Source organism: Delphinapterus leucas, chromosome 18, assembly GCF_059928025.1.
Source record: "Delphinapterus leucas isolate spDelLeu-1000000601 "Yukka" chromosome 18, BTC_Dleu_Yukka2, whole genome shotgun sequence".
NCBI classification, from domain to species: Eukaryota; Metazoa; Chordata; class Mammalia; order Artiodactyla; family Monodontidae; genus Delphinapterus; species Delphinapterus leucas.
Genome location: NC_143146.1, coordinates 74,814,880 through 74,838,940, shown reverse-complemented (window position 1 = coordinate 74,838,940; position 24,061 = coordinate 74,814,880). Strand labels below are relative to the sequence as shown.

Genomic DNA, 24,061 nt, shown 5'->3' with positions numbered 1-24,061 from the left:
GGCAGGAGGGCAGGTGTGGGGAGATGCACGTGTGGGGAGGGGAGATGCAAGTGTGGGGAGGGGAGATGCAGGTGTGGGGAGATGCAAGTGGGGGGAGGGGAGATGCAGGTGTGGAGGGTGTGTGCATGAAGGCAGTGTGGGGAGGAGTGATGGGAGGGAAGCTTGCAGACCCTGCCCAGGAATTGGCCTGTCCCTGTGGGGGCAGGGCGGCGGTGTCAGGGACCCCAAGGTAAAGCCGATGGAACAGCCCGACTGGCCGCGTAAACAGAGGGTGTGCTGCTTCCCTCGGCTCCCCTGCTGTCCCTGCGTCTGTGAAGGGCAGACTGGAGCACCTGGGAAAGGCCAGAGTGCCTTCAGACCCTTGGAAGCTTGCAGAGTTGAAGGCTTTGGTAGATTCTCTGGTTTCAGAGGGCAGAACAGAGAGCATTGGTTTGAAGTGTTAAAGATACAGGCTTTAACCGAATACAGAGCTTGGGTTCTCAACGAGAGGTTACACATTCCTCTCCCTGAACAGTGTTCACAAGAAGCATCCAGGGATGGGGCAGAGGGGAGTCCGCACTGAATGGCGGGTGGATCTCTGGGCCCTTACAACTCTGGCCTGTGCGTATCCTGTAGCTGCCCAGGCAGGCAGTACACACTATTTTATGAGCAAGCTCTGGACCTGGGAACTTTTGGACCCCCTCGTGATGTCTTCATGTTTAGGTGGTGAGGTAGCACTTGTCTTTATGTTAACCTCGCATCCTCTGTGCGTTTCAGAGGACAGGAATCAGTCTCTCGGTGTCGCTTTGCTCCACACGCACATTATAAGTCTTGTTTATTGAAGCCGGCATTGGTCCTTTCCTCCCACGACACTGTGCACGGATCTCTCTTGCCACTTAGCACTTTCGGACCTCGGTGTGCTGTCTTTCTGTATGTCGTGTCCCTGCTGGCTGACTCATGGCTGTGTTGCTCCTGTATTGTAGAAAGGAACTAAGTGTCTGAATAGATCATGGGCGGTTGATGTGGCCCAGATCTTGATCTGCGTTATTCAGTTCTCTGGCTGGGGACCGTTAGCCCAGAGGTATGGGCCAGCTGTGGCTCTCTGCACAGCCATGTTATATCAAGAATTGATCATTTTGTCTTCTTATTTCACTAGGTAGTTACTGTTCATCAGGTTAAGGGGAAGAAACTATTGTTTTATGACGCTAGTATTTAGGTCTGTGATGCATACTTTTTAAATGAACAAATTACTTAAAACTGGGAGAATTAGGGCTTCCCTGGTGGCACAGTGGTTGAGAGTCTGCCTGCTGATGCAGGGGACGCGGGTTCGTGCCCTGGTCCGGGAAGATCCCACATGCCGCGGAGCGGCTGGGCCCGTGAGCCATGGCCGCTGAGCCTGCGCGTCCGGAGCCTGTGTTCCGCAACGGGAGAGGCCACAACAGTGAGAGGCCTGTGTACCGCAAAAAAAAAAAAAAAACTGGGAGAATTTTTCATTTGCACCCTCATAGAATAATTAATGTGGTTTTATTAATTGTTAACTGAATGTGCCCCTAACTGGGAATGGGCTTATATGTAGGTGTTCAGTCAGTGTCGGCTGACACTGTTTCTGTGTTGTGTACAGCAGTATTCCTTCTGCTGCTTGTTTTATGGGCGCACACACACACACACACACACACACACACACACACACATCCTTCCTCACCAGGTAAAGCTCTCTGGGCACCAAGACCGTATCTTATTCCTCATCCCTCCTACGTAAGAGCTCACTTACGCGTTGAGGTGAACTGCGGGGCCAGCTAAGTGTGTTCCGTGTGGCTCTGATCTAAGTGATGCAGGGCAATTCTAGCCGTGGGAATTGAAGCTCAGATAACCGACCTGTGAGGCCGAGCAAGGCAGCACAGAGGTTGCTGTTTTGTCGTGTTGTTAGACATGCTTCTAGCTAAAAACATTCCCGTTAGACGTGCTGATGAGATGTTTCTCTGAAGATAATGGAGTCTGCATGTTGCAGAGTGTCTAACAGTCTTGTAAGTAGAGCTTGCTATGTGCATAGTGAAGAACATTGATGACACGACCTCCTGGATGGAGAGGAACTTAGAATCTGAGCCTGGTGAAGAAGGTGGCCCTGGAATGCAGTGCAGAAACTGCTGTCCTGGACCACGTGTGTGCGTTGTATGTACCGGCTTCCCATTTCTGGAAAACTGGAATTCAGAAGCTTAGGTGAGATGGCAAGGACCAAAATAGTAAACAAATCCTAATACAATCAGATTAGCATAATATTGGCAGATTACCAGTGAGTTACTTAGACACAACCTGTTCTCAGGTTAAATGTTTTCATGTCACAGAGTTCTTTCTTTCATGTTGACTTTGGACGTTGTAGGTAACTAAGAGGAAAGGGCATATTCCTAGGAAAAACTTTATTATCATTGACCTTTTAAAATGCTCTCTAGAACAAAATAAAGTATTTCGTGAGTAAATGCAGTCTTTTCTCTCATCAGAGTACAGAAGAGTATAGACCAAATGTCAGCTGAACTGCTTAGGAGCTGAAGGGTCTGCAATGTATTTGAAATTACCTGACCTCCTGGTAAAGCTGCTACTCCTCTCCCCTCCCTGCTTTCTTTCATTTTCTTAGAAAATAACATATTTTACTAGACAGCAATTTATCCTGGCTTCATTGATTATCTTTAATCTATGATTATTTTCTAAATTATGGTTTCAAAAATGTAGTTTTTCCTTTTCCCCCCTTTTCTCTCTCTCTGTTTTCTTCAGAGTATAAGGAATTCATAGTATAGGGAATTTTAAGTTAGTAGTAGTATTTTAAGGATGAGGCTGCGATCTGGAGCCAGCATGAGTACATTTTGATGCCGCCATGTTGAGGGCATTACTCTAGACCCGAATGGCGAGGACAGGCACCTCTCGATGGGATTTTAGAGGGAGGAATCCTTGAAGACCACCCACTTCGTTACTCTGTCCGTTGGCCTGTTCGTCCATCTATTCAACAGATATTTGCGTGTCCGCGTCCCTTTCTCTTGGGGATCCTTTTCCCAGGTCTGGTGACAGCCCCTCAGCTCAGAATCTCGAGTCTGCAATGCTAAGAGCTGCACTGTTCAGGCCCGTAGCCACTAGCCACGTATTGCTGTTCAAATCAGTATTAATTCAAAAGAAATAAAATGGAAAACTCAGTCCCTCAGTCACGCTCGGCACAGGTAAAGTGGTCGGTCGAGTGCTCTCTGTGACTGGGCCCACCACATGGGCCGGCGTCCACGTGTGGAACACGCCCATCACTGCGGGGGGCTGAGCCTGGCATTCCCGCCTCTGCTCCTGGGCTCCACCCCCGAGACCCCTCGGTGCCCATCCGCTCTAGCACTCAGTGCCTACCTCTCCCAAGTTCATTCCCATTCATAAATTCTCCCATCTTATTGTAGGTCTGGGTCATCTGTCATCTGAATTAAGGCCACAGTGTTACCAGAGCTGTGAAGCCTCCCTGCCCCACCCCACCCTGGCTGCCCCTCGCCCCTCCCCCCCCGCTCTCGATACCACGCACACACAGTTGTCACACTGAATACCAATTCCTTGTTGATACAGCCTTTCTTCTGGGGGATCGAGAGGTTCTTGGGGGTGCAGGATTGGGTTTTGGCTTTCCAGGGTCGGGGCACATGAAGCCTGACACATCACCACAGCAGGCAGGTGTTTATTAAACTGATAGAGGGAGGAACGGTGGGTGGAGGAGGCTTCACAGGTTGCGCTGTAAAGACTGGAGCCAATTTGGATGCACGGAAGCCACACGAGGAGAGGCGTTCGTGGCAGGGGAGCGTCACAGATGCAAGCCAGTTGGCAGGAAGTTAAGGGTGGCTGTGCTCCCAGGTGCAGCCGGAGTGGCATGTTCAGCACCATGGCCAGGGCTTAACCAGCGACAGAAACCATGTAAATCCTGGTGCTTCACATAAATGTGTTTCCCTGTGCTAATGCAACACCTCTTAGTAGAGGTGCTGCGTTTCACACTTAATAACCTTAACCTGTACCTTCAAAGGAGTTCAACATACGCTTTTTCCCCTGTAAAGTAAGGCAACACATTCACAGAGTCCAGTTAACTCTTCAAGACCTTCGTGGTTCCTGACTTAGGTTAGACGGGTTATCAGCTCAGTAGGAAAGAAAAATGCACGTATGCACGTCCAGAGGAGGCCATCTGATACAGTAATTAAGAACAGTGGTGGTGGCCAGACAGCCCTGTCCTGGCTCTGCCTCTTCCAAGCTGTGTCGGCCGGGGCAAGTCACCTTCCGATCCTCAATTTCCTCATTTTTTAACGGAGATGTTACCTGTGTTGACTGAAGAAAATCACAAAAGCTAAATGCTTCGAGTTATGTTTTATTTGGGAATTTACCAAGGACTATAGCCCGGGAGACAGCCTCTCAGATACTCTGAGGAAGTATTCCAAAGAGGTGAGGAGGGAGCCAGGATAGGAGTTTTTGCTGGCGGGGGTGGGGGTGGTGGGGTGGGGGCGGGGGGTGGGGGGTTGGGGCATGTAGTGGAACATCTAAAGATGACTGCCATCACAAAAACCAAACATCTCAAGTTAACGATTTTAGTGTTTTTCTTTGTGTGGGAAGATGCAAGAGTCTGGGCTCTTTGAAATTCTTCCTTAGATGTGCATCTTAACTGTCTAGGACCGGTATCCTGTTTTTCTCTGTCCTGAATCCCCTCAGGGCGCACCATCAGGGCAGCTGCAGCGGCGGCTAGCTTGATGGCGGGCAACATTTTTCCGTCCTGCCTTGTGAAGATTAAGTTAATCATAGGTGACTCAGCACTCTGCTTAGTCCTCAGTAAGGCATTCACCAAGTGGTAACTAGTAACAAAATTCTACTTCCATAGCCTTTCACACAAATGGGAAAATTCATAGCTGTGTTTCCCAAAGGAAGAGTTAACCCATGATTGCGAATGTAAAGGGGCGTCCAGGGCACACACATTTGGATTGCCCTTAGGTACAGTTAGTTGTATAGTTACATAGTGCTGGTTACTTTCAAAATCATGCAAATAAGGTGATCTGGTTCAGGTGAAATTGGCCTGGATAATCTGAAACCCAGGGATGCTCCTCTGTTTTTGGAAATAGGATGATCACTTATGCAAACGACAGGAAAAAGTCACTTTTACATTTTGCATCATCAAGTGCTGTCCAGCCGCTCCGAAGGAGGGGAGAGAGAATCACGTGCTGCTTTTAATTTTAACTGAGCAAACTAGGAGGACATGCGTAGCATTATCGAATGACCTTTCTGTTTTCTTTCGCACTTTCAAAAGGATGGTGACAGTCTTAACTGTGGACGTTCTCGTTATCCACTGGCCCACATACAGTTCACGCACAGCCAGACAGTCCCTTCTAGACTTCAGGTTGCTTTCCTTCCCTACGGAGATCACACCCCCTCCTTTCCAGGGCCTGCACGGCCTTCCCCCTCCCCCCACCCCCACCCTTCCTTGACCTCCCACGAAGCTTTTGCTATACCCCAGCCCACTTCTGGGCTGCCCCGCTCTTTCCCGAATCTACCCTGTTGTATTATAATTATCTACGCGCATCAGTCACCCTTGCAAGACTCAGTTCTTTCATGAGCAGGCGTTTTCTCAGTCATTTTTGTGTCTGCAGGGTTTAAAGGCGGGCCAGCTTACGCAAGATGCTTAGAAATGTTTTGCCGAATGAACGAATGCTTGTTCTCTACATGTTTCTTAAATGTATTCTCCTAAGTGAATGGTGACTCTATTTGGGTAGGAAACTGTACTATATTTTTGGTACCACAAACAGTGTTTATCTTCAGATAACTCTGTAGCCTTGCTGTTAAAATCTCTTATCCTGGAAACACTTTCTAGGGTCAATTCAGCAGGTTTTAAGTCGTCGTTACTGTTTTATCCCCACATGTACTATTAAAATATTTGTGAAGTGACCACCAAGATTTTTATTGACTTGAGTTCTTATGCGAATGATCTGTATCCAGTTAATTGTGGGCAGTCACAAACCTAAAATGTGTGTAAGCAGTTCAGTTGAATAGACCTGTGGTATACTGGGCTTTTTTGTTTTTCTTCCCTTCGGCTGTTATTTACTAGATACCTTGAAGTTAATTTCAGAGCTTATTCCAGGATAGAGAGTGGGAATTATACCGGAATTCACATTCCTTATTAGCTCTCTGCTTAAGCTAACTTAAAAAGAACTAGTTCTGGGACTAGAGCTCCCCTGACGAAATTATTGGAATGTGAAATTTGAATTTAAGACTTTCTTGGAGACGTGAATGCGTTTTGCTTGCCGGTATTTAATTTTTTTTTTTTCTTTCTTCTTAGTTTTAATTTTGATTGCTGTTACGACTGATATCTGGGCCAAAGTGGTGATGCTACCTGAGGGACATCTCTGCAACCCATAAGTCAACAGTTACACGGTAAGACTGTGTGCCTTTTACCCTTAAAGCCATTTAATTTCTATAACATTATAGTTTAGAATTTGAATTTGAAATGGAGTAGGATAAAATATGTTAGTGTTTCAAAATATTAAAACATCAATATATTTTAATATATAAATATTAACCGCAGATAATATTTTAGAGCTTTTGGTCCTAGTCAACAGTGAGAGGTTGAAAGAGAAAAACTATAATTTGATATATTCATTTCCTGTTAATTTTTACGTGAACAAGTATGGATATGCAGTTTTTGACTCATTAAACTGGGGTCTCATTTCCCCCCCTATATATCTTGCCCATTTGCTTTCTGTTTCCTGAGGTTTAACCAGTTCATTATTTTTTGGATCTTGTTAATAACGAGTGGGTATGAGAAGCCAAGATGATAAAACCTAAACCTCCTCAGGTGTTACTGTAACTCACTCTGAAGTGAGGTGGTGATTCCAACAGTGGCTCAGATGAGGTTTTGAATTATTTACGGGTTTAAATGACCTGTATTTCCCTATCTTTGAGGAATGCCTCAAGAGTAACGAGGATGGTGTACTAGGAAGGCAGGTCCTGCTTGGAACCTCACTTTCCTTCTGTACAAAATTCTGCCGTCTGTCTTGCCTGCTTTACAGAGTGAAAAACATCACTTGACGTTTGTGGAATTGTCCTTTTTTGCATTAAGGGTAGAGGGAGAATAACAAGTCTTGGTTCTGAGTTGGTATTGAGAGAGAACGTATTACTCTTGATTTCTGTGTGTGGGGCATGCCAGAAGCCTTGACCTCTAATCCTGCCTCACCTTGACCCTGGCCATAGCACTCCAGTAACTTCCTATCAAAAAATTGATGTTGATTCCCATACTTTCATGTTACAGGTAATTTTCCAGGAATATGTCTGAATTCTTTGACCACAGCAGAATTAAGCTAGAAATCAGTATCAGATGTTTGGGAAATCACCAAATATTTTGAAATTAAATATCACATTATAAAGGTCCCACGGGTCAAAGGGGAAGTCACAAGGGAAATCAGAAAATACCTTGAATGAAAATGAAAATATAACATATCAAGATTTATGGGATGTGCCTAAAGCAGTACTTCAAAGGGAAATTTATAGTGTTAAAGGCTTATATTAGAAAACAGAAGTTTTGAAACAATAATATAAACTTTTACTTTATCAGCTCAGTGCCTTATATCCACCTAGAGGGTGGGATAGGGAGTGTTAGAGGGAGATGCAAGAGGGAGGAGATACGGGGATGTATGTATATGTATAACTGATTCACCTTGTTATACAGCAGAAACTAACACACCATTGTAAATCAATTATACTCCAATAAAGATGTTAAAAAAGAAAATAAATTAGAAGGCAGGGAACTATATTCAATATTCTGTAATAAACCATAATGGAAAAGAATATGAAAAAGAATATATATATTTATAACTGAATCACTTTGCTGTACAGCAGAAATTAACACAACATTGTAAATCAACTATACTTCAAAAAAATAAATTAAAAAAAAAAAGAAACTAGAAGGCACAGAGCAAATTAAACCCAGAACAAGCAGAGGAAGAAAATAATAAAGATAAGGGCAGAAAACAATGAAATAAAAACAGGAAAAAAAATAGGAAAAAAATCAGTGAAACCAAAAGCTGTTTCTTTGATGAGATCAATAAAAGTGACAAACCTGTAGTCATAGTGATCAGGAAAAAGAGAGAGAAGAGGGAAAAATTTCTAATATTAGAAAAGAGAGACCATCAATATAGATCCTACAGATATTAATAGGAAGATAAGGAAATATTATGAGCCACTTAATACATATGATAACTTAGATAAATGGACAAATTCCATCAAAGATACAACCTACCAAACCTCACTCAAGAAGAAATGGATAGGGACTTCCCTGGCAGTCCAGTGGTTAAGAACTTGGCCTTCCAATGTAGGGAGTATGGGTTTGATCCTGGTTGGAGAGCTAAGATCCCATGTGCCTCGCAAGCCAAAAGGCCAAGACATAAAACAGAAGCAATATTGTAACAAATCCAATGAAGACTTTAAAAATGGTCTGCATCAAAAAATCTTAAAAAAAAAAAAAAGAAATGGGTAACTTGTATAGCTCTTTATTAAAGAAATTGAATTTGTAGTTAAAAATTGTCCTCAAAAGAAAGCTCTGAGCCCACATGGTCTCATTGGTGAATTCTGCCAACCTATTAAGAAAGAAATAATACCAATTATATACAAACCCTTCAGAAAACAGAAGGAAAGGAACACTATTTTATGAGGTCAGTATTACTCTGATACAAAAAACGGATATTTCTCCACAAAATATTAACAAATTGAATACAGTTTATATAGAAAGGGTAATATATCATGCCAAAGGACCATTTATTCCAGAAATGCAGGAATAATTCACAATATCAACAAACTAAACAACAGAATTTTTAAAACCCCTATGATCAACTCAATAGATGTAGAAAAAGCATCTAACAATATTCATCATCCAGTCATGATTAAAAACTCAGAAAACTAAGAACAGAAGGAAACTCTCAAAAAGGTTGGAGTAGAAGGGAGCTTCCTGAACTTGATAAAAGCTGTCTATGAAGAACCTACAGCTGATATTACAATTACTGGTGAAAGACTGAATGCTTTTGCCTGACGTTAGGAGCAAGGCTAGTCACTCAACGTTCCTATTCAGAATGGTCCTAGCCAGTGCAATAAAGCAGGAAAAAGAAATAAAAGGCATATGGATAGGGAAAGAAGCAAAAGCAAATTTAGAACTCCCCTAGCAAGGGGCCTGAGAAATGTTGGTTTAGCCTGCCAGCCTCTGTGATATAGAAGGGAGAACAGGAGTTGGGGAATAGCTGTCAAATGCCAGCACATAAAATCTACTACATTTTGGGTTCTGTGGTCATGATCTGAAAATCATAAAAGCAAGGCAACATTTATATCACTTGTGGGTTTAAATTACTGTTCTTTAAAGTTTTAAAAGTCAGCATAATCTATTGTGAGAGTCTTATTTCAGCATCTTCTTCTTTCCGTTGATATAACTGGAAAGCCACGTGTAGTATTTAAAAGTTACACATTGGTTTAAACTTCATTAAATAGCTTTTGTTTTTTAAGTTAAAGAAAAAGGCTCTCTGAAACAATATAAAGATGTCCTCTAAAATTTTGTGAGGGCAAACAACGTTATTTGTTAAATCTGTTACAACCCTCACTTAACTTTGGAGGAGTTAACAGTTCTTAGAATATACTGACGTGTTTTGTGTAATAATATAAGACACATATTGTGCCTTTTAATGGCTGCTATGTAATTTCCAAGTACTTGCTCATTTTTGCGGTGGTTGGCAGTGTGGGACTGAGGGAATCTTGAGTCGTGGTCCCAATTGTCTGGGAGAATTAGGACAGCGTCTCTGGGTGGTTTTACTGCAATCATTTCTAAGTCTCTTGCAATGAAATTGTTTTTCAGCCTAAGTAGAATACTTACAAATATTAAACAAATTTAACAATTGTGTGCATTTCATTACATGTTACCGGCCCTGTCACTTGGTGCTCGGTACTTGGTATGGCACAGAGGAGGAGTGTAAATTTAGAAGTTATGGAAGATCTTGGGTTCAGATGCTAAAAACATAGAGGCTTAATTAAGCTTTTGAGCAAAATCCACGTAAATCCTTGATCCTCATTTCCCTTATCTGTAAAAGGAGGATAATAATCTTGATAAGCTGCTGAAAACATTGAAAATATTCCTCAGAGCATCTGAGAGACCGTGGATCCTCGGATGGTGATGCTGGTAGAGGGTCTTAGCTGCAGAAACATGCTAAGACTTTGGCACCCACCAGAACTTTTTTTTTTTTTTTTTTTTGCGGTACGCAGGCCTCTCACTGTTGTGGCCTCTCCCGTTGCGGAGCACAAGCTCCGGACGTGCGGGCTCAGCGGCCACGGCTCCCGGGCCCAGCCGCTCCACGGCATGTGGCAGAACTGGTTTTGAGTTTAAGTTCTTCTACTTATGAATCATGTCACTTTGGATAAGTTAATTTTTGAGCCCTGAGTTCTTTATCTGTTAAGCGAGGGCAGTGCCAACCCATAAGGTTGTAGTGGGGTGTAAATGACATAACGTATATAATAAAATGCTCAGGTATGTAAAATGTTCCCATTTATCATCTGTAACGGGGTTACCATCGTTAGCTTTATGATTTTGTTTCTTTGGTTGATTTTCTGTAAAGTGAACTAGAAACCCCGAATGGTCACGGTTCACCTGTTGGACTGTGTTAAGAAGAGTGAAGCCCATAGGATGCCAGGCTTGATGTTTTGAGACCAAGTGTTGCAAATGTTAGATATTTTACTAGTATTTCTCTGGTACTTGCATAGTGCAAACAGTTGGGAGTGGTTAACTAAAATAACCATTCAGTTTATCTTAACTATCTTTCATGAACACAGCTTCTAGTTGCCAAAAATATTGCCACCAGGATGCTTTTGGTTTCTAAAAATACAGACTCAAGATCTGTAGCATGTCTGCTAGGGAACAGTTGGTAGGTTCTACAGCTTTTCTGCTATTTTGACCTTATTTCAGGATGTCGTTCGTATGAGTTGCCAACGTTTGGCTATTTTTGACCAACAAAAGTGGAAGCTCCATATGGTCCAAGTGGGTATTTCAGGCTCTGCTGTTAGTGTTTTCTTTACACACTTGGTAAATGATCTAATTTTATATCTTATAATTTGTTGTTTCCTCTAGGAGCTTACATTTATTTTTAACGCATTTGGGATTTTCTTCATTAATTTGTTTGGTGAACGTTGTTCTCAAGTAATTGGTGCAAAAGAGTAGGGCAGAGAAAAATAAGTGCTGCATCTTCCTTAACAAGAAGAGGAGATGCTGCCTAATCTTGGAGAAGACTTTCAATTTATGGTCAGGTAAATAATTAGAAACAAAAACTAGAGGCTTTTGAGAATTAAACCTTGAGGTCATAGTTCATACAGGTAGAGTCTGAGTCCCTGAAAATTCTCTGAGATCAATTCACCCTCACAAGTGCTAAAGCCACTCTGGATGGTTTTAGCTTCTGAGGGTTTATTCATGTGTTTCATGTTATGAAAATAACGCAGTGTTCACTCAGTTTACTGTTGTGTTTATAAAGTGTCCATGGGTCATATGTTTACTGTACTTTGAATAAGAAGCTGACAGTTTTCGTTTCATTTAAAAGGGCATTCATGTAACAGGTACTTAGCGTGGGTCATAAATAGTGACGATAATACCGCGCTGAGCAGCTTATGAGCCTTTCCTACGCAGCACAGCCTGATTGTGGTGCTGATAAGCCATTCTTCCCCTTCTTGTCCAACTAAAGGGAAAAGGGAGGCACAGAGTTCGTTTTTTAATGTGTCAGGTAAGCACTGATTCCTTCACAGGGGTGGTATCTGGGGTTTGGGATCCACTTTACGCTGTTCGTGGCCTTGGTGTACCATGTCATCGGAGGTGTCATCGGAGCCCTCGGAGGGGAGCAGGCAGGCGTTGCTTCCGTCTTGTAGGTGAGGACTGGGGTGTAGTGGGATTGAGATCCTGAAGAACTTGGATTCTGCTCGCTGGCCTGGCTTGTTCGGCTGCTGTGCCAGGGCCAGGCCCCTTTCAGGACGGCTGCCTGTGCTCACTTTTTGCACTGCCCGCTCCCTGACTGTGGAGCGGGGACACATCCACTTTGGAGGATGGAACTCTGTAGGAGGAAAACTTTTCCTAGGAAGTGAGTTAGCATTTCTGTTTGCTGTATTCATCGAGCCATTAACTGTGGCGCCTGACGAGTTGCTAAATTTATCTTTCTCTGTTTTTTTCTGTCGTGGTCTTTCGTCCCGTGTCTGTGGCTCACAGTAATTCTTTCTCCCTGACCGTCGTGTCAAAATCTAAATATGAAATAATTTTCCAGGCATCTCCCAATTTGTATTCTGCTCTTATCTCTTATCCAACCCCACGGATCCAGTTTTTGAACTAATTGGATAGTTTTATTATTGAGTTTTGAGAGTTCTTTGTATGTTTTGCATATAAGACCTTCATTCAATAAGGCGTAACTGGCCAACAGTAAATGATACATGTTTGAAAGGTGCAGCCTGGTGAGTTCTGACCTGTGCACACAGCCGTGAGCGCGCACGCTGTCGCCCATGGAAGGTTCCTCCGGCCTTTGTCACCCCCCCCCCACCCCGCCCCCGTCTCTCCCGCACCTCCAGGCAACCATGGATCTGCTCTCTGTCGTGAGATTGGTGTGCGTTTCCAGAATGTTACTGTAAAGGAAAAGCAGTCCTCTGTGTGTCTCCTGCTTCTTCACTCTGACACCAGGCATGTAGTGTCCCCACGGCAAGCAGTTTGGTGACACCGGCCAGGTGGCTTGCAGTTCAACTCAGTTCTGACATTTATCTGGTGGAGAGAGCACCCATCCCACAGGTGAAGGGCCTGTCCCACAAGATCCCCCCACCCAAGCCCCCCAGCTTCCTTTGTTACCTGCACTTCTGGCCGAGTGGCTGTAAATCCAAGGTTCCCGTGACCCCTGTCTGAGCCTGATGGTGCACAGAACTCAGGAAACCAGTTTACCCACTAGATGGATGACCAGGCTGTTGCGAAGGACCTTCAAGGATATGAGTGAGCAGCTCGATGATGAGACACAGAACCCCGTGAGTTTGGGGTGCACCACCCTTCTGGCATGTGGATGCATCCGGTTCACCAGCCTAGAAGCTCTTGAACCCCATCCTTTTGGGGGGTTTCTGGAGGCTTCGTGACAGGCACGATTCGTTAGATCGTTGGCGGTGGGTGACTGAACATGGTTTCCAGCCCCTCTCCTTTCCCCAGAGGTCTGGGGGTGGGACTGAAAATTCCAACCTTCTAATCACTGGGTTGGTTCCCCTGGCAACCAGCCCCCATCCTTAGGGAAGGTCCGGAAGTCACTTCATTAACATATGCAGGTGTGGTTCAGAGGGGTTCATTTGTGTCAAAAGACCCCTTTATAGCTCTTATCACTTAGGAAATTCTAAGAGTTTAAGGAGCTCTGTACCATTAGTGGTGATGAAGACAAAATACGTATTTGTTATTATAAATCACAGTATCATAGTTACATAGAAGGAACCCTACAGTGTGTACTCTTTTTTTGTCTGGCCTTTGTTCAGCATAACCATCCGCGATTCATCCTTGTTGGTTCCCGTATCAGTAATTCGTTCCACGTTGTTGCTAAGAAGTGCAGTTTGTTGGGCTTCCCTGGTGGCGCAGTGGTTGAGAGTCCGCCTGCCGATGCAGGGGACATGGGTTCGAGCCCCAGTCCGGGAAGATCCCACGTGCCGCGGAGCGGCTAGGCCCGTGAGCCATGGCCGTTGAGCCTGCGCGTCCGGAGCCTGTGCTCCGCAACGGGAGAGGCCGCAACAGTGAGAGGCCCGCGTACCGCAAAAAAGAAAAAAAAAAAAGTGCAGTTTGTTTATCCACTCACCCGTTGATGGGTTTTGGGGTCGTTTCTATTTTGGGTTGTTTTTGGCTTTTGCAAATCAAGCTGTATGAACATTCATGTACGGGTCTTTGTGTGGGCATGTGCTTTTTTTTTTTTTAATTAATTTATTTATTTGGTTGTGCTGGGTCTTAGTGGCGGCAGGCGGGCTCCTTAGTTGCGGCATGCCTGTGGGATCTAGTTCCCTGACCAGGGATCCAACCCAGGCTCCCTGCATTGGGAGCTCAGAGTCTTAACCACTGTACCACCAGGGAAGTCCCTGGGCATATGCTTTTATTTCTTCTGCATGAATTCCCAGGAGTGGAATGGTTCCTGGGGGGTCATCCTGATAAGTGTGCGTTTAACTTTTTAAGAAACGCCAAACTGTTTTCCAAAGTGATTGGGTTGTTTTACATTCCCTTCAGCAGAGAGTTCCGGTTTCTCTACATTCTTACTGATGTTTGGTGTGGTCAGTGGTTTTGCCTTCAGCCATTCTAATAGGTGTGCAGTGCTATCTCCTTGTGGTTTTAATTTGCATCTCCTTCATGGTTAATGACTGATGGTGTGAAATGTCCTTGAGGTGCTTATTTGCCATCTGTCTGTCTTCTGTGAAGTGTCTGTTCATATATTTTGCTCATGTTTTTAATTGGATAGTTTTATTATTGAGTTTTGAGAGTTCTTTGTATGTTTTGCATATAAGACCTTCATTCAATAAGTGATTTGTACTTTCATCCATTTTACTAGCAATTTTTCCCCCTTTACTCTAGAATGAAGTTTTTGGGAGTGACTGGGATTATTTTACAGTCTAGATCTCCCAGGTTCCATTTATCTTAAAAAATGTTTATTTAAGTAGCTGGTTTTGTCTGGCTGGTCAAAACAGGGAAGGAAAGCAGTTCCCGGTAAAAGCATCTCTGAGGTTCCTGGATTAGTAACATGAATCAGAATAAACTTTTATGTGCAACAGAGAAATAGAAAACAGGTGTAGGCTCAAATATAAAGTATATTCTACAGTCCCAAATGTACTGAGTGATTATGTGGATACCAAGACACTATAAAATGACTTAGAAATAAAATACGAATATATTTTTAAAGCGGTTTACATCTAAAAGGAATTTAGTAATTTGTTGATGAAAAATTAATCAATAGGCAATCTAAGAAAGAAAGAGAAAATTTTATTCAAGCCATCCTGAAGATTATAACCCGGGAGGCAGTCTTTTAGAAATCCCTGAAGACTGCTCATCGGAGGTCAGAGCACACGTTATGTAAGTTTTTGAGACAAAGAGTCATACATCAAAGGAACATATTGACAGTTTGTGAGCCCAACAAGGCGAGTAGTGGGTCACGGTGACCTCTTTCAGGATTGAGAAAGGAGTGTTATTCCTAAGTCATTGCCTCACTGGCACCAGTAGGAAGTTGCTTTTTTTGGGTGAGCAGGCATTCCTGTGTCTTTAAGGGGATCCAGTTAATATAATGTGTGATACAGATGCAAAGTGCACACTAAAGAGGGGGGGAGGGTAGTGGCTCAAATGGCAGAGAAAATTTTATGTTTAAACATTTTCTTGTTCTGCCTTAAAAATAATTTTATTTCATCACTTTAAATTGAAAAAAAAAACAGTCCAAACTAAAGAAGGACATAACAGAGCTTAAAAGTCAATTTCAATATAGATACCCAGATAACTGATGGAAGGTTCTAGAAGAGAAGCTTTCTTGAGCCCCATGGCCACCCCCGAGAGGAGGGCGGGGCAGAGACCACGGATTGTTCTTCACTTACTGGATGCTCTTCACCACTTGCTTCTCCATATCCCACTCGTGGTAGGTTATTTTCTTCACTTTTTCTGGCCTTGAGGTTTCTTTCTACAGCAGACAAACGACAAGACAGGAGCCAGTGGTGAACATGCTGGTGCAGAGGAATCTCAGCCTCAACCTCTACTCTCTGCCTTTTCAGTTAGAACCAGATGTTAGCGTCCACCTGAAAAAATGTCCAGGTGATGTTTTGTAGCCCATAAAAGACAAGCGACCATTTCTTATCTCTGAGCGTCCTCCAAAAATAAGCACTTGACAGGGGTTTCATATCACTATGTTATTCCATAGACATAAATCTGCTTTTTCCCCTGGGGTACTTATTATTTACTTGTTGAGGCTGTTGAGCAAAAAACGAGATGATACTTTCCAACCCTTGGAAACGAACTGCATTCCTCCACCGCCTGACGTTTCCTGAGTAGCCTCCGTGTGCCGAGCGTGCGCTGCAGGGTCGGTGAAGCGGTGTGACCTCCCCATCCCCCAGTGAAGTCTTTCCAGTTGTGGTTTTTTTTTTTTGTTTTTTTTTTTGCGGTACGCGGGCCTCTCACTGTTGTGGCCTCTCCCGTTGCGGAGCACAGGCTCTGGACACGCAGGCGCAGCGGCCATGGCTCACGGGCCCAGCCACTGCGCAGCACGTGGGATCTTCCGGGACCGGGGCACGAACCTGTGTCCCCTGCATCGGCAGGCGGACTCTAAACCACTGCGCCACCAGGGAAGCCCTCCAGTTGTGTTTTAATTTCCCAGGTATGAGAAATACCTTAAACTAGTGCTTGTCACCCTGGATTGTAACTTTATTGATATGCCTGCCTCTCTCACTGAACCATTACTTCCTCGAGGAAAGGGATTTTGTCTTATTTTTGATGTTTATTCTTTGTATTTCCATTGGCTAAAGTATAGTAAAAATGCACGAGGTGTTTGGAGCACAGGCGAATCCAATATGGATATTTCTGGAAGCCAGCTGAATATCTAACTGGAAGGAAAGAAAGCACGCCAGAGCTCGGGGGCCCTGTGAGAGCAAATCTGTTTTTTCGGAGGAGGAAACCGAGGCCCACCTTGGTTAAGAAACCTGCCCAGGGCCACTCAGTGCTGGTGGCAGAACTGGGCCTGGAACCCAGGGCCTCCGGTTCCTCTGCGCCTTTCTGTCCCTCATCATGCAGGAGCCTACAGACCATGTTCTAGTAACAAAGCCTAGACATTTATCCCAGTGAAACACAACTGTTACACTTATGCAGTCTTTCCCCCAGTTCGCCCCCCGACTTCATCACGACTTTCCTCTGAAGCTTACGTAAAAGAGGGGAGGGCAGTGTCGCTCTAGAAGATCACAGAACAGGGTGGGCGCTGAGGAGGCCCAGGCTCTTCCTCTGGCTGCGGGAATGTGACGGCGTTGGGGGTACCTTCCGGGGAATGTCAGCAGGCAGGCGGGGTCCCATAAAGCCAGGGAGGAGCAGACACGGTCCTTGCCCCTCACAGTAAAAGGGGCACAGCGGGAAATATGGTGGGAATCAGAGGACCAGCTCTGTGTGGGTGCAGGGATGGGGCCACATGTGCTGGGATCACGTTTTTTCTGAGGACACAACTCCTACATACAAGTCAATGTGATTAAAAATCCAGACATATGCAGTAGGCACACGTGTAGTCTGCTGTGTGCAGGAGAGTCTGGGCATGTGATTTCCTCTGCTACGTGCTGCGCTGTAAGTGCCAGGCATGTGGCAGTCAGAGCAGAGGTTACCAGCACGTCGGGAGCAGAAAAGAAAGCATCATTAACACTGTCAGGTTCTCTGAGCTGTGCGTGTTCTCCAGCCTCAGGAAGTCTTTATGGCTGCAGGGTGGAGACAGAAATCCATCACAGTTTTGTCAGTTTTATACACTCAACCGGGGCCATCAGTAATATAGTTTTAAATATGTAATAAGGACTTAGTGCACTTTCTTTAAGTTACACTCTGCATCCAATCAACCCTTTCTACAGTCGTAATATAAACTGGGGAATGATCACAATCGTGGGTTTCTGGGCCATAAAACAAATCTCAGCAAATTTAAGTGAGTTAAAGTCAGACAAAGCATGTCCTCTGAACACAATGAAATTCAACTGAAAACCACCCCGCAGTAGGATATCTGGAAAAATCCACTCATTGTGTTTGTATTACTAAGTCGACTGCTCGCCCGAAAGAGATCTTCCAGATGGTTCACATGGACAGGAATGGCTGTGGAAAGGGGCATTCTGAGAACTTCATACTATTTTAAACATCTGTGGAATTGCTTCTATAATTTCTTTTTTAAGGAAAAAAAGCATTCCAATTAATGATGCTGTAGGAAAACTGAAGAGTTTCAGTATATGGAATTTTAAAAAGAGGATAAATAAGCTATTGGAAGATAGGAAAGTTTGAGTGAAAGTAGAAAACACATTGATATGATTCTGAAATTCTTTAATCCTTTGACTTTAATCACAAGAGTACCACTTGGAGAAGTTGAATGCCAGTTTGCAGACATTTAGTTGCATAATGAGTAAAATTACAGGAAAAATTCAGGTTTAGGTTAATTGTGCAATAAGCAAAATTAGATGGGAAATATTAAGTATCTTATTTCAGTAATGAATGTGATATTAATATTAAAGTAATAAGATCATTAGGATCTTACATTTTGTTGCCCAGCACACATTTTCACGTGAACCTCCATACAGCCTGTAAGGAAGCCACGGAAGGTGTAATTAGTACACACTGACTCGGGGTTATTTTGGAAAGGTGACACAAAAATCAAAGTCTAATGTCCGCTTATATTATTCTGTGTCCTTATGGGATCCCACCTGCAAAAGTTTGACGGGGGATGTGCCTGTGTGAAAAGAGGAGAGGAGGCTGGAAGAGGCATCCTGTGTGATGCACGTCCGACCCCGAGGTGGGGGTGTAGGAGAAGGTTCCATCCTGGTTGGCTGAGGCCTGCAGGAGCCTGGGCAGAGCCACTGGGAGCCCCGTCGCTGTCTGGTCTTTGCTGGTTCCCCTCAGCTGTCCCGTTCTCATTTCTTGCTGCTGACTGACCGTCAGCCTCCCTCTCAAGTGGTGAAGAGTTCTCCGTCTCTGCTGCTCCAAAGAGCAGCAACTAATCTGGATATCGTGGTCCCACTTCCAGGTTCCTGGGGAGGGACCCTGGCCTGGTTTCGGTCGTGCCTTGGAATCTAGTTCACAGTTGCGTGAACCAGGTTGTGTCTGTAAACTGAGACATTTCCCAGAAAAGTTGGACAAACTGCAGGCTTGACAGTAAACCTCATGCGACCTCCAGTAGTCCTTAAGCATTTGTTCCTTAGCACGTAGGGCGGCTTTGAAGAATGGTTGGGATGTTCCAGGGATGGGATGGTGAAGCACATGGAAGTTGTTTGCTGGTGACTGGTTGGATTCGCTCATTCCATGTCTGTTTCGGTAATTGCAGAGCGTTTTCAAGAGAATCGATCGACTCAACGTTTTCTCCTTCACCCCTTCCTTGCGCTTCCATTTATTCAAAACTGGATTCGTGTCAGATAAAGGCTGTCTGGGAAAAAATACATCTGTTAGAGTACTTCACACTGACAGGAAAGCCATAAAAGTCATTGCTGGGTGATTAGAACTTTCAAAAGGATCTGTGAAATGCAACCCTTCTTCTAAAATTATACAGATGGCAGCATGTCCTCTCTCTCTGTTGTCTTGTGTATTTAGACAGGTGCGGGAACCCCACATCTAGGTATCATGACAGTGAGAAGTGAAGGCTGGGATTAATTAGAGCTGAAATACTGAACAACAATAGGCCAGGGGCCCAGGGAGGGGCAGATAGACATATGTGTGTGTATGTATATGGGCACGAGGTCAGCAGGCATCATTGGGATGCTCGAGCCATGGTGTGGGCTGTGAAGGGCTTTGTGGGGAACAGAGTCGATAGACTCAGCCCCAAAATCTGGGCAGTTTACGGTCTGCCCTGGGGGGAGAGACACCGTCTGTGCTGGCCCAGTGCAGGCACACCGGCTCTGCGGGGTGCTTGGGATAGTAAGCGGGGAGCTGTGTGAGCGTCTGACAACGCAGCCTCTTCTGAATCCTTCTCAGACCTCTCACTGTTTAGAATATGGTGTATTAATAGGAAACACGAGGTGTAGTGAAGCCAGTGGATCCAGAGACAACTGCCACTGACGAGAGAGTGAGTCGCTCCCAGCTCCCGGGGGAGGGAGCCACACGGGGAAGCACCAGGGCCGTCGGGAGTGGGGGGGGATATGGGGGAAGGAGCCTGTATTGTGGATTTTCTCGGAGGCACGGGTGAGGCAGGGTGAGCGGGTTTAGGAGCAGCTCATTTGAACAATCTCAGGGGCTCGGGGGTGTGAGGTCACCCCTGGTGCCTGGCGCCCGGGTGATTAGGGCAGGTGGAAGGTGGCCTGCTGAGAGCGGTGGAGGTGGTGGCGAGGGCCCTGCACTGGTGGGTTGGATGGGCAAGGCGAGTTCAGGATTTGGCCAGTCCCGGGAGGGGCAGCCCCTGCAGGCTGAGCGTGGGCTCAGGTGTCGAAGCATGAGAATCCAGAAAAGACAAGATGTGGTTAATGCCCCTGCAGAGACTTAAGCTCTTCTCCTTTGTGCCCTGATAGCATCACAGGTGAGTGTTCGGGTGGGCGCCTTCAGCACGTCTGTCAGGGACACACGGAGCCTCCAGGCAGCTCACCGATGCCGGAGGGGGTGTCTCAGGTGTAAACGTGAAGGACTTCAGTGGGGGCGGGGCAGGGCGGCAGGGCGGCAGGGCAGGGGGAGGCTCCGAAAAGGCTGGTGTGGTTTTCAGGACGGCTTGTGGGAAACGGCGGTGTTAGCTCCAGATACGCCAGGACGACGACGTGATGGCACATCTGACGTCGGAGAGCCACCCAGTCAGGGAAGGAGGGGGAGGTGGTGACCGCTTGGCCTGCTTTGCACGTGCAGGTGGGACGTCTGCGGGGTGCGTGTGTAATTAGGATTTTGTGTATTTGAACGACGGCGGATCCAAAGAAATATGGGTGGTGGGCCGGGGGGTGTCAGACTGGCAAGTTTTGGGGCTGTCAGAGGTCGAAAAATATGGGGAAGGAGGGACATTCCATCTTGAATAAATACAAATGCACGTGGAAGAGAATGTTATATACACAGTCGGCGCTCGGCTCCGAGCTCATGTCTACCCCAAGCCCTTGTACAACCCTCTTGTGAGAACTTACTCGAGAGCTAGTTCACGTGTGGGCCGTTCTCACTGAGCAGCGTCCTGAGCAGGTGGGTTCAGAGCCTTGCGGTCCCGTCCGCATCCCTTGCTCACCTGCGCCTGTAGAAGCTGTGCCCCCCCCGCCCCGCCCCCGCAGTGCTATCTGCCTCTTTATGTACATGGTAGTTGCTGTTGCCTAATTTCCGTCTAGTTTTCCAGTCTCTGCTGATTGGTTCTCAGTATTTTTCTTTCCTATACTTTATGCTTTTATTAAGTTTGTTAATGATTTTTCTTTTTTTCCTTATGAGATTTTCTAGTTTATTATGACTAGTTACCAGCCTCTTGCTCCAATTGATTCTCCCAGGAAGAAATGGCATAAATCATAGTTACACTTTTGACTAGAGACTAGTATATCTAGAATTTTCATAGTTTAACACGCTTTCCTTGGATGTGTACCTCTTCTTTGACATCATTTCTTTTTTCTGGCACCCTGGGAAATTTTTAGTTTATTTTTACGCATATAAAGATTCTCTCATCACCACCTGGTCCCTTTCTTATTCTTAATAATCATGAGATGTTTAAGGACGGGGTGGGAGGCAGTGCCCGTGTCTTCCTAATGTCAGCATATGTGTACGTTAAGAAAAACAATTTTAGGAACGGATGTAGAAGTATGGCTAACATCACTGAGATGAACCAGACTCTAACAGTTCCTTTGGGTGCCCGACTTCCCCAAACTAGTCCCCCAAATAGGACTCAGATATTCTCCCATCAGTGATGTGGCTTTGGGACATCCCAGTCTGATGCTCTGGATGGGAGTGGGGAATGGGATGGCCTTGGAAGGCCAGTGAGAGCATCATGAGGCCTGTTAAACCCACCCTGCCCAGTGGACACCGCAGTGTCTGCACGGAAGGAGGCCCACAGGCTTTCAGTTGAAAGGGTCAGGGGCTTCTCCTCACTTCTTTCAGTTTCTAGATAATTCCAGTCCCTTCTCCTATGGTACCTCTCAGTCTCCCACTTGAATTTATGAAGGTGTTAGACGTCAGCATCGGGCCGGTACACAGTCGGTGCTCAGTGTTCGATGGATCCACGGCTATTGAGATTACGTGCAGTTCTACCTTCCTTTTTTTTAAGTTGAGGCATAGTTGTTTTACAGTGTTGTGTTAGTTTCTGCTGGACAGCAAAGTGAAGTAGAGTTCCCTGTGCTATATAGCAGGTTCTTATTAGTTATCTGTTTTATACATAATAGTGTATATATGTTCTTAGACATAATTTTAATGTAGATGTTGTTATCCGTCTTCTGTGGTTCAGCCTTATTTTCAACGAGTGAACTGTTGCTTTTTTATTGTTATAATCAGAGTCAGAATTAACATCATAACAACATATGAGGTATAATAAAATTAATATAATCAGTCACATTGTTTGAGTGTCCAGGCCCTGTTCTGAGTGGTTTATTATGTAATAACGCATTAAGTAGGTCCCGTTGTGATCCCCGTTTTGTGGGGAGGAGAGGAAGGCATGGAGGGGTGAAGTGATGTACCACAGGCTGTGCACCTAGGTTGGTGGATGAAGTAGTATTTGGGTTGGAAGATGTGGTCGGTGTGCTCAACCAGCCCCTTAATGGACAAGAGGCGGAAATAGTTGATAAAAACACTGGCCAGTTGAGCAGAACTTGTCCTCTGCAGCTGCCCCCGCCTTTCGCCCTCTGCTAGAGCCCTGTCCACCCTTGTGATTTCAGCTCAGCAGTCACGTCCACAGAGAGGCTGCCCAGGGTCCCCCAGGGGGCTTCATAACCTGAGTCCACTGACCTGGGCGGTTGGACCGATGTCTCACTTCCCCAGGGGGGCGGGGAGGGGCCTTGTCTGTTTCACTCACCATGGGGTCCTCGTCACCTTGCACACTGCCCGGTGTCGGGTCAGTGCTCAGCAGGTGTTTATGGGATGCGTGAACAGAGGTAATGGAGAAGGGAGGAAGGAAAGAAAGATTTACCATGTGCCTCGCTAGTTCCGGGTTCTTGAGGTGAGCCGTTGTACCAGTTGGGAATAAATTTAATTCAGTAACAGAACACCCAGCAACAGTGACTTAAACAAGGTATTATTTGTCTCATGTAACGAGAATTGCTCAGACGCCACCAGGCTCCTTGGCTTTTCTGGGTTGCTGCTCCTGTGAATTGGGCCTTGTGGGCACCCTGTCAGGGTGACAGTGTGTCCCAGTCATTGGGTTTTCTCCTGCTGTAGGGGGCAGTAGATTTGCTGTATAGGTGGTAGGCTTGAAATTCTATATACCTCCTTAAACAAAAAGCTGAGATGTCATTGGATGTATAATGTACTTTTTGAGGGGAGAAGTGGATTGAATTCCCAGGATAATGGGGAAGGCTTTCCTGAGTGTCTGGTGACCCTTCGCCCAGGTAGGTGGGCTCCGTCCTGCTCCCTCCTTGGCAGCCCAGGTTCGGCCTTTCCTGTGTCCTAGTCTGTAAGCGCTGCCTGTGGTTTTGGGCTGTTGTGTCCTTTCCTCTCTTAGTACGTGTGGGCTTGTGCCTTTCCTCTCTCTTGTCATTTTAGCGGAGTGGGGGAAAGGTAAAAATGCACGTATTCAGTCGCTAATGCTTGACTGGAAATCTTGCGTACATCCTTTTTCTATCAAAGTAGGATTGTGCTGTCCGTATATCTTTGAAGTCTGTGGCATTCATGTAAGTAATTCGACATCTGTTGCATATTGAGCCGATTCTCTCACATAGAAATGGTAGGATAATGCAGATTCCTGGAAAAGAGTCAGTTTTCCAGGGAGTTGAAACTCTAGGCTTGTTAAAACGTGAATATGAGCTTTTAAAACTGTCTTTTTAATTTTCAGATTGTGAGCCATGCCTTTAGTGAAGAGGAACATCGAACCCCGGCACTTGTGCCGGGGAGCCCTGCCCGAGGGCATCCCCAGTGAACTCGAGTGTGTGACCAACAGCACCCTGGCTGCCATCATACGTCAGCTGAGCAGTCTGAGTGAGTGTCTTGCCTTGGGGCTCCTTTCTTCTGATTACCAGTGACATATTTCAACAAATTAGCAAATTGATTTCAATTCAGTAGTTATGTGATTGTCCAGAGAAGAGGCTGCAGCTTTGAAGGAGAGAGCCTCCCTCCCTCCCATCCTCCCTCTTGAATTTCCCAGCGTGCAATCAGCTGTGGACCCCTCACTGGTCTGGTGATACCAGCTTCGTGTGACGAAGTTAGCATTGACCAGTTCACAAGTCACTGGGTACCACCAAAGGTGTAGATTTAAAGTAGTGTTCA

At 45.4% G+C, this 24,061-nt stretch overlaps 1 protein-coding gene across 2 annotated transcripts in view; it reads left to right on the top strand.

Annotated features, from left to right (window-relative positions):
- The first annotated feature begins 20,351 nt into the window (after positions 1 to 20,351).
- Positions 20,352 to 24,061, top strand: part of WASF3 (WASP family member 3) — a 41,825-nt gene continuing 38,115 nt past the window's right edge. For both annotated transcript variants that reach the window (XM_089899706.1, XM_030762465.2), the window contains exon 1: positions 20,352 to 23,773. In XM_089899706.1, the coding sequence (XP_089755832.1) occupies positions 23,641 to 23,773 (133 nt within the window). In that variant the 5' untranslated portion in view covers positions 20,352 to 23,640. The remainder of the gene's footprint in view (positions 23,774 to 24,061) is intronic.